We start from the raw sequence: 10,418 nt of genomic DNA on the forward strand, positions 1-10,418 counted from the left end.
GGGAACATATCTCATGTCCAAGCTTTTTATAGGGTTTCCCACTCCTGCTAGGCATGCAGCTCAGTACAACCGCATCCCTCCCCTCCCTCAGCAATCACTCACATGCCACTGACTAAAGTCTTTCCATTCCCTCTCTTGCAGTTTCCTCTTCTCTCCTTATTAGGGATCCACCTACCCATCCATCTACTCATTCTCTTGCCCTCTGCAGCTATTTTTAAAACACCATAAAAGCTTTCAACTGGTAGCATCCTCAGGGATGCAAGGGATTTTATATGTAAACCGTCAGGAACTGTCATCACTGCATAACTCACCATGCAGAGTGACTTTTTTTAAAGAGTGAGGGGGGAGGACATCCATGCCTGGTCTCTCAGCTCTCCCTGGTCAGCCTGCCTGGGCCTGCACTGCCATTTATGTCCTATCCTGGAGGGGAAGGATTGGGCCCCACCTGCTCCCTCCCAAGGAGGCAGCTGGCACAGATGCTGGGGAACACAACAGATTCCCTCACGGAGGTGATGTGGCCATCCAGAGGGAAGATTTCTCACTGGGTGAAGGGTTCTGAGCTGGGGATCAGCCAGCTTCGTGCCCCAGAGGCACATGGAGGAAGCCTCTGAGGAGGTAGCCGTGCTGTTCCCTGCACACCCAGTGTGCATGAGGAAGCTGCTGTATTTGTGTGGTTCCCCTTCTGTTTGGTGGTCCCAGACAAGCAAGAAGTGGGAGATAGCTTGATGACACAGAAAGCCTCCTCCTGAAGGCACAAAAAAACTCAAGAACTGAATCTGAGGAGGCAGCCTGGACAACTAGAGAAGACCAAAGTTTCTTGATCAACCCCAGCCTTCAGCCCAGCATGGGTAGAGGGAGCACAGGAGTGCTCATAGAGCCCAGGGACACTCCAACAGCACCAGGATAATTATTTCTGTCTCCCTTATTCCTGCAGAAAAACATCCTCTCCTTCCCTCCCAAGGCCTGGCTGAAGACCTGATGCCTCCGTCAGGAAGATGGAAACCCCCAGTGTCCCAGACCTGGCCAGCAGCTGGGCAGGATTAGGCCAGGCACAACCCGAGCAGAGTCCCACCACATGCCAAGGCAATGACACGCTCTGTGTCACAGGCAGCACCCCCAGGTGCTTCTCCATCAGTGCCAGTGACCAAGCATTGGGCACACCCATAGGAGTCCCAGCTCACCCACATCGCTCAGACACACGTGGGTGATGTGGTTATTTGCAGCAGGTCAGAGGGAGCTCATCTCACCTTTCCCACCTTCTTCATCCTCTGAGGGCAGAGGGTGCTGAGGAGAGAGGCAGGGGCACCCCGTGCTTCCCACGAGGCACGGGCAGGGAGGGGTGTGTAGGGACCAGTACCACGCTGGGACCCCAAGCACAGACAGCAGCTGTGTGAGTGCAGCGGCACCGGGGAAGCCTGCACTCTATCACACTCTGAGGGCTGCTGCAATATGAGCAGAGAGAAAAACTGGAGCAGAGCTGACAGGAGACGCCAGCACCGAGCCGTAGAGCTCCCCTGCCCACCCAGCATCCTGTCCCTTACATGTTGCTGCATTTTCCGTGGGTGCTGAGTGCACGTGGGTCTGTGACCTGCCTGCCCCAGACAAGGACAGTTTTCTCCTGCCTCCACTGCACACAGCACCTGAATGCAGATCCCCAGCTGGTGGGAGAAACTGGAGCCATGGGACCTGCTGTGGGTCCCCTGGGGAGGGCCAGAGAGGCAGAGATGAGTCCTTGACAGGGGTGAAACAGCCCTCCCCACCTGTGCAGGGAATCCAGGCTAGGGAGCAGCTGCAGCTGGGGACACCTGCAGCAGGCACCCGACTTGTCCCAGCAAGTGGTGCTGAGCCAGGGAGCCACCCCAGCAAAAATAGCTTCCCCTCACCAGCGAGCACTCCTGGGCTGGGCAGTGCTCACCAGGATGTCTCCCTGGAGCCAGGTCCTGAGGGCTGGATGTGGAAGAAGCAGCAATGTCTTCGGGGCTGATGAATACATGACATGGGTGGTGGGAAGGGCACGCAGGGCCTCAGTGTGCTTCTTTGAATGAGATGCATAAAGTGTGCTTGTGAAGGGTGCCATACTGCAGAGCCTGGGATGCGTGCTTCATAGCTCGCACCTCAAGCCCCAGCCTGTGTTGTGCTCATCTCACCCATGCTGCATGCACCAGAGAAATCTTCCCAAAATTCACTGTTGTGAGAAAGCATCAACCCCCCCAAACTGAAATACAAACCTCAGTGGACTCAAAATGTGCTGAGGAAGGGATCCAGGGGTGGCATTGCACCAACAGCACCTTTCCTGCCCACAGCAGCCTGGTGCTCCCCAAAATGGATCCCTTCTTGCCAAGAAGGAAGATGGAAGCCAGCAGGATGGCTTCAAACCCACAACACAACCTCTTATTTTGTCTTGCTCCTTAGGAGACACCTTCCTCCCAATGGCTTTCCCACTTGTCTAAGTCTCAGAAAAAAAATGTTTCAAAATGGAAGTAGAGTAAGACGTGCATGAGCAGAAAAACGAGTGATGCTTGGGGCTCAGAGAAGGGCTTTGCCAGGGTAAAAAGGGCAAGAAGAAAGAAAGGTCAGGAAGGCTGAATAAGGAAACCATAATATCAGCTCCTTTTTCTTTCAGATCTCTGCCCCAGGCAGCAAAGAAAGTAAATCAGTTCCCAGCCCAGGGCTTATGGCTGATACTGACAGAGCATGCAGACTGTAGCAGAACTGAAAAATGCAGGTATAAGCTATAACCTACCAAAAACCTGAGCCACCATCAAATATATGGGAACCATATGTCCAAGCTGGCTGCCACACGTGCTCAGTTGGGTACTATTAAGCTTCAGACAGCCCTTTTCTGGAAGAGAAAGCATGTCCATCAGGGCTGTGCATCAGGGCACACAAGCTCTTCTACTTCCCCAGTGATTTACAGAGCCTGCAGATACAGAGGCTGGGCACAGGAGGACTTGGGACAGCCTGGGTGCCCTCCAAGCAAGAACAACCCTCTCTGCTGCAGGCTGCCAGCCATCCATGCCACGCCTACCCTGAGCTGTTTGCAAGCAAGCTTTCCAGGGCTAAAACACCTGGATTTGGGCTCTGCCTTCCCTACGGCTGCTACAGTCACTCCTGGTCCCCTTCCACCCTGTAAATCCTCCCTCTTCCCCCCACCGCTCACTCCCTGGGCCCTTGCCATGACTACTCTACCCCCAAGATGCCTTCCAGAGGTGCTGCAGTGCTCATAATGGAGAGGCACTGATGTGTTTAGTCTAAAAATATCTAATTAGATGTTCCAAGCACTTCATTATGGTATCGTCATGATAGGACTGCAGGGTCTGGCAGAAGCTTGGTGGGTTTGCCTTCACAGAGAGCAAAGGCATCATCACAGCAGCTCGCTGGTAACAGGACAGTCTGTCATTAGCCCAGCCTGCTGGCATCATTAATACAATTATCTGGCTAAACTGATCGTCACTCTGTCATTAGAAAACTTGCTATTTGTTTTATAAGAGCACGGCAGGCCCTTGAAATAATTCAATTGCCTCAATTGACTTTACAGCATGCACTTCATATTGACCTGCAGGGCCACTTTCCATGGCTTCTGCCCTTCAGAGGGCAAACTGCCAAGGCAGAGGGCTTGCAGGGAGCCTGAGCAGAGCCTGGTGAGAGGACAGAGTCCATCCACCACCCTGAGGACAGAGAGAAGCTGTCCAGGCTCTGAGTTTTCTGGCAAAGTGAATGCTATTGATGATTGCTCCTTTGCTGTCTGTGCAGGCGAAAGGAGGGAATGATTTGTGTCAGGTTCGTGGCAGCAGTCAGGGTCAGGTGTTAAATGAGAGGACTGAGATGTGGGTAGGGAGTCTGGAGGTCCCCTCGGTGCCCCAGTTCTACAAAACTCAGTGCTAGAGCCCTCCTTAGGGAAGCATGGGCACCAGGTGATGTTCACGGCTGGTTTAGAAGACATGTGAGGAAAGTAGCTTTTCAGCTCTTACAGCACTGTATATAAATCTTTGCATTTACACCTGCACCCTTCTCTGTACCATCTACACCCACACCTTGCACTGGGACTGCTCCAACCTTCCCAAGACTCTCTCCCTTCTACAAGCCTCCCCCAGGAACAGCTGCCCAAGAGGGAAGAGCTGTGTTTGGAGATTTATCTTTTCTCCCACTGCACTGAGAGCCTGCCCAGCTGGGCTGAGGAGCATGAGTGCTCCACCAGACCCCAAGCCCACCTCACCAAACACTTGGGGATCAGACAGCAACACCCACAGCCCCGGCCAGCATCTCCCTGCTGGAGCTGTTCTCTGTCCCAGGTTTACTGCTTGCTGTAGCAGCCTCCAGCACTGCCAAGATGGAAGAGGAACTGGTGCTGTCCAGGAACCACACGTGCTATAGCAGAAGAGGCTTACCTGTACCATAACCCCAAGGGGAAGACTAACACTGCCCATCACCTGGGCTGATGGCTCAGGGTGCTGCATTTCTGGGCAGGGGAGCAGCACCACATCCTTCCTCAGCGGGTAGGGGAGCTGTGAATTGCCCCCTGCCCACTGAGCCATATGGGGCAGAGCCGCTGCTCCTGGAGATGCTTACCCCTACATGATTCCTCTTCAATTACACAGAGACTTACATTTTGCTGGTACACACCTTGTAACCACATGTGCCTGGAGATTACTAGGTAATTACGCTCAGTGGATCATCACGTAACAGGGAACATGATTTAGGAATAGCAAAAATAACCAAGCAAACATGCTGCATTCATCAGTACCTGGCACGAAGCCTTCCTTCCCAAAGGCTTGGCCAGCAAGCCTTGTCCCACACCTCCTGTCCTGGCTTCCCGAGACCAGTGGGGCTGTTCTGCAGGGATTTGAGAGGTGCCAGGGGCTGGGATGGTCTGGGGAAAGTTTTCCACCTTGCATACCAACCCCCCTGCAAGGCCTTCCCATGCTCTGACAGGTGTCAGCTGCTCGGAGGGAGCAGGATGGGACTTTCCTCCCCCAAAATGTTCTTGGGGAAAGGCTGGAGCCTGGAACTGTGGAGGCTTCAGAGAGTGATTTTACAGGATGTTCTCTAAGAGAAAGGCTAGTAGCACTGGATTCAGCCTCAGCAGAGATGAGCACTGATAGACCTGTTCAGGAACGTATGAAACCATTTGCAACCAATTAGCAGTGCTAACCTGAGTGGGCAGTATAAATAGTGTAGCTAATGTAAATAACTCCATGCCCTACAACTGCTCGCTGTAAGCCAAGAGGCTGCATTCCCAGACAGAACAGCCCTTGCACCCTTGGGCTGCTCTGGAGCCTCAGGATATGAATTCACATCCAAGATTAGAGGCCTACTTTTCCCCTTAAAGCAACATTTCCATATGGCTTTTCTACCCCCACATCACAGGAGAGAACACACCTGGGGCTCCCAACCCCAGGACCCACAGCGGGTGCAAAGCAAGTCCCTCAGCAAGGGCACACGGGACTCCTGCATGCTGTGTTTGGAGATGCACCTAAACAGCCCAGCCTGAGCACGGCAAATCCTGCCCTGAGCCCTCAGAGGCCCAGCCAGCAGGGCTTGAGGCCAGCACAGTGGCCTGCAGCCCCAGGCTTCCTGCCTCGCATCACTTCAGACAGGACAGAAGCATTACCAAAGCACACCAACAAAAAGGAAAGGAGAGATGGTGACTCACAGATCAGGCACACAGCAGGGGAAAAAAGTGTCCTCATCACAGAAATTTGGCAGCACCAAAATTTCAGTGCTGCAGCTGCACCTGTAGCTCATCACCCTGTGCACAGTCTGGCTTTGTCATCCATCCTCCTCCTCCATTCCCTCTCCTCACTTCCACATAGGACTCAGCTCCCTCCTTGTGAATGATGCTGCAGGCAGGGTCCCCTCACCTCTGAGCCCTCCTCATGAGGGACAGGCTGCAAAACCACTGCAGAGAGCAGCCAAGCTGCTTGTACAAGATGTGGTCCCACAGGGTGCCCACCACATCTATCAACCCACAGCTCTGGAAATAAACAGCAGCTGTTGGCAGCCTTCCAAACCTTCCCTAAGCCACATGACTACCTAGGAAGGGGGAATAGCATGTAGGCAAAGCCATCCAAATCATTAGGCTGTGAAATCCAGATGCCAAGGCATGGCCCAGTGACATGCCAGAGGTCATAAAGCAAGTCAGGGGCAGGAGGAGGCAGTGTGCCTCCCAAAGGAGGCCCACCTCCACCACCTGCCTGGCAGCCTCTGCTCTTGAGTGAAGGCAGAGCAACTGGCAGGGTGCACATCTGGGTTTGCTGGGACCTCTCTGTGTGGGGGAGGAATGAGTAAAGGAGTTTTGCAGAACAATCAGATAGTCATGATAGTGGCACCATAACAACCCTTATTGCAATCAGCATCCAAGCTGGTTGTTAAGAGCTAGGAAGGAACCCCCAGTAGGAACAAACAAATTTGTCAGAATTGGCTTAAAGAAGGTATAAAGTCCCACCCAACCACTGTGGTCACTGGCCCCAGGGAGCACTGAGTGTCATCCCACATTCAGAAATTGAGAGAGGGAGGAATCTCTGCTACCAGGCATCCTGCAGGGCTGGGAACAAATGGGTCTCCTTTGGTCCCTACCCAGGCACCAAAAAAAAAAGGAAAAAAAAGGGCTAGCTCATGCCCCAGGCTTATGAAGCTGGCACCTGGGAAGTTTTCTCACCTCTGACGCAGCCCAACAGATCTGGAATCACCTGTTCTGTTGCCTGCAGCCTGCCAAGGATTTTTTTTCATGGCTGTTTTGCTTGGGAACCACCCCAAGCCCTCAGATTGAGAAACCTCAACACGCCACTTGGACAAAGTTACTGCTCTGCCACTTACTGCCTGGGGGACTCCTCCTCACAGCCTTGGGGACCCATAGGAAGGACAGCACCTTGTCCAAGATGGGACACCCCCACCAGTCAGCACCAGCTGCTGTGGGTGGGGGCTGTCTGGGCATGCTTTTAAAGGAATGGACCTGCTGGCAAGGTAGGCACTCATCCTAACAGCCATGAAAAAGAAGTCAGCTGTGACTTGATCAATCTTCCCAGACTTTGTAACGAGGCCACAAAACCAGAGGTAAGCAGACCAGCAGCAGGTGCCAGTTCTCATCTTATGCAGCACGTCTCTACACCCTGCTTCTTTAGCAATTCATACGTAGTGCGCGAACATCTCCATCCCTCTCCCTCACCCATGCACAATGAGAACACCCAGCTGCAGAGGTACATGCCTTTCTGTACCACACCTGGGCTCTGCTCAGATCCCTGCTTTTGGGGTCTCCCCTTCCTGATTCCTCCTCCTCCACCACATCAGCTGCTCCCCTGGTGTCTATTCATATAGAGGCAACAGCATCAGAAGTGAGCCTGCTGCCAGTCAGAGTGCTCCTGGCTGCCTCTCCCCATGTTGCATATCGACATTTTACTGCATGATCTGCTCTCCAATCCCCAGAAATGCAAGCCAAGAAGTGCTCTGCAGAGATAAGCACCATGGCTCAGCCCACACGAAAGCAGCCCCAGCCAAGCCTTACCCTGTCATAAAGCAAAATCCGGGGGGGGAGAGGGAACAAAAAATACCCAGCCCATTAGAGTTGCCAGTCCTGGTGTCACATTTTCTTCCCGATTCCTCCCAGCCAGATCCATGCAATCCCACCCTCGTTCCCAAAGCGAATGGAATGGAGAGCCGTACTTACTGCTGGTGCTCATCCTGCCTGCCCTTCAACAAAAGGGGCAAAGATGCTCCGTAAATCCTCTTGCGCTCCTACAGCGGGAGGGGGCCTCCTCTCCCCTTCCTACGGGCGAGGGTCCTGCACGCTCCGCCGCATCCCAGGGCGGTCCCGAGTGCCAAATTCAAGGTCAAGGGGCGGGGGGTGGCGGGGAGAGGACATGAACCGGGCTGGGGACGCGGACTAGCTCTGCCATGCACTGCAGAGCGCAGCCGCTGCCGCTGCTCTTATAGCGGGACGCGCAGCGCCGCTCCCCCCGGCCGCCCCGCCCCGCCCCGGGCCGTGCCGAGCCCAGCCGTGCTGGGGTAGGATGGGGTAGGATGGGGTGGCGTGGGGTGGGATGGGATGGGATGGATGGGGTGGGGTGGATGGGGTGGGGTGGGCAGCACCGGGGAAGCGCGGGGCCAGACCCGACGCCGACTCGGAGGCTGCCTGCGGGGTGCTACCGCAGCACCGCCGCCATCTGCTGGGCGCAGCCTGTTCGGGCTGTTGCCTGTCCTGTCTGTCCTACTGCCTGACCTGCTGTCTGGCCTGCTGCCTGTCCTACTGCCCTGCTCGTCCTGCTGCCCTGCTCCCAGTCCTGTCTGCTGCCCATCCTGCTGCCCTGCTTTCAGACCTGCCCGTAGCCCATCCCATTGCCCATCCAGCTGCCCATCCTGCTTTCCTGCCTGCTATCCATCCCACCACCCTGCCCACTACACATCCCACGACCCTGCCTGCTACCCATCCTGCTGCCCTATCCACTGCCCATGCCACCACCCTGCCCGCGACCGTGGAACTGACCCTGAGCCCCAACCCCAAGTCCTGGTGCTGATCCCCCAGCCCCGAGACCCTGACCCCAGGGCTGAACCTAAGCCCTCAAACCCAGAGGTGACCCCGGACCCGGAGCTAACCCCAAGCCCCAGCCAAGAGCCCCGAACCCTGAGCCCCAACCCTGAGCCCCAAACCCGAACCCCAACCCCATACCCTTGACCCCAGAATTTTGACCTTGGAAACATAACCATGGAACCCCCAACCCTGGACCCTGGAGCCGAGCCCTGGAACCGGACCCAACCACAAGGCCCAAACCTGAACCCCAACACTGAGCCCCAACCCTGGAGCTAAATCTGAGCCTCGGACCTGAGCCCCCGACCCCATAGCTAACCCCGAGCCTTGCCTCCATAGCTGACCCAGAGCCCTACCCCAGAGCTGATCCTGAGCTCCAAACCCAGAGCTGACCTCTGTGATGGTTTTACTCGAGTGGGCAGCCGAGCTCCACCACAACCGCTCTCTCACTCCTCCCCTCCTCAAAGAGGAAGGGGGAGAAAAGACAACACAAAGAGCTCGAGGTTTGAGATGAGAATGATTTAATTAAGGAAAGGGGAATGGGGAGAAAGAGAAACAAAAGAAACAACAAGGCCGCGCGGAAGCACAGAGAGAAAGAAAAAAAAGTTATTCTCTACTTCCCATCAACGAGCGATGTTCGGCCATGTCCCGGGAAGCAGGGCCTCAAAACGCGTACCGGTTGTTCAGGAGAGACCCTCCCCCACGAGAGCCCCCCTTTTATTGCTGAGTGTGACATCAGGTGTTATGGAATATCCCTTTGGTTGGTTTAGGTCAGCTGCCCTGGTGATGTCCCCTCCCCATCAATTGCCCACCCCCAGCCTGCTGGCTCTTGGGGGCCTGGAAGGAGTTCTGATGTTGTGCCAGCACTATGCAGCAATAGACACAACACTGGAGTGATACCAGTGCTGTTCCAGCTATGAGTGCAGAGCACAGCACTGTGTGGGCTGCTGCAGGGAAAGGTGACTCCATCCCAGACAGACCCAACACAACCTCAAAACTCTAATCCATAGCTCACACCGCACCCGGAGCTAACCCCGAGCCCCAACCCCAAGCTCCAACCCCAAGACCCAAACCTGAGCCCCAGCCATGAGCCTCAACTCCGAGCCCCAAACCCAGACCCTCAACACTGGACCTTCGAACCCAGAACCCCCACCCTAGACCCGGCTCTGGAGTCCCCACCCTGCACCTGACCCTGAGACCCAGACCCGGACCTGACCCAAAGACCTGGACCCTGACCTGATCCCGAGCACCAACCCCATCCCCCACCCCCAACCCCCCCCCCCAAGCCCCAAACCCAAACCCTTGACCCTGGGTCCTCGTCCCCAAAACTGACTCAAAGCCCCAGACCCAGAGCTGACCCTGAGCCTCTGACCAACCTAGAGCTGACCCAGACCCCTGAAATGGACCTCAGACCTGGAGCTAATCCTGAGTGCCAACCCCGAGCCCAACCTCGGACCCTAGAGCCCAGAGCCCCCATCCCAAGCTGACCCCAAGCCCCTGACACCCAGAATTGATCCCAGACCCGGAACTAACTCTGATTCCCAACACTGAGCTCGAACTGCAAGCCTGAGCCCTGTGCACTCAACCTGGTATTATTGACCCTTGACCCTGGACCCTCGACCCTACAGCCCCCACCCTGGAACTGACCCCAAGACCCGACCCAGCAGCTGACCCTGAGCCCTGACCCAGGAGCTGGCCCCAAGCCCCTGACTCCAAAGCTGACCCTGAGCCCCCAACCCTAGAACAGACCCTGGACCCAGAGCCCCGAAGCTAGACCCCAACCCCGAGCCCTTGACCCCAAGACACCGACCCCAGAGCTGACCGTGACCCCGGAGATAACCCCGACCCAAGACCCCCGGAACAGAACCTGGACCCAGAGCTAACCCTTGAACCCCAA

At 55.6% G+C, this 10,418-nt stretch overlaps 1 protein-coding gene across 16 annotated transcripts in view; it reads right to left on the bottom strand.

The window, feature by feature from the left end:
• The window catches only part of LOC118157882 (actin-binding LIM protein 3), a 45,639-nt gene extending 37,622 nt beyond the window's left edge, over nucleotides 1-8,017 (bottom strand). For 6 of the 16 annotated variants that reach the window (XM_035312387.1, XM_035312393.1, XM_035312390.1 and 3 more), the window contains exon 1: nucleotides 7,664-8,013. In XM_035312387.1, the coding sequence (XP_035168278.1) occupies nucleotides 7,664-7,676 (13 nt within the window). In that variant the 5' untranslated portion in view covers nucleotides 7,677-8,013. Of the gene's footprint in view, nucleotides 1-7,663 lie in introns of all 16 variants that reach the window. The other 10 variants (XM_035312392.1, XM_035312391.1, XM_035312389.1 and 7 more) reach the window with 4 other exon arrangements.
• Nucleotides 8,018-10,418: the final 2,401 nt, after the last annotated feature.

This window comes from Oxyura jamaicensis (genome assembly GCF_011077185.1).
Source record: "Oxyura jamaicensis isolate SHBP4307 breed ruddy duck chromosome 13 unlocalized genomic scaffold, BPBGC_Ojam_1.0 oxy13_random_OJ106579, whole genome shotgun sequence".
Taxonomy (NCBI): domain Eukaryota; kingdom Metazoa; phylum Chordata; class Aves; order Anseriformes; family Anatidae; genus Oxyura; species Oxyura jamaicensis.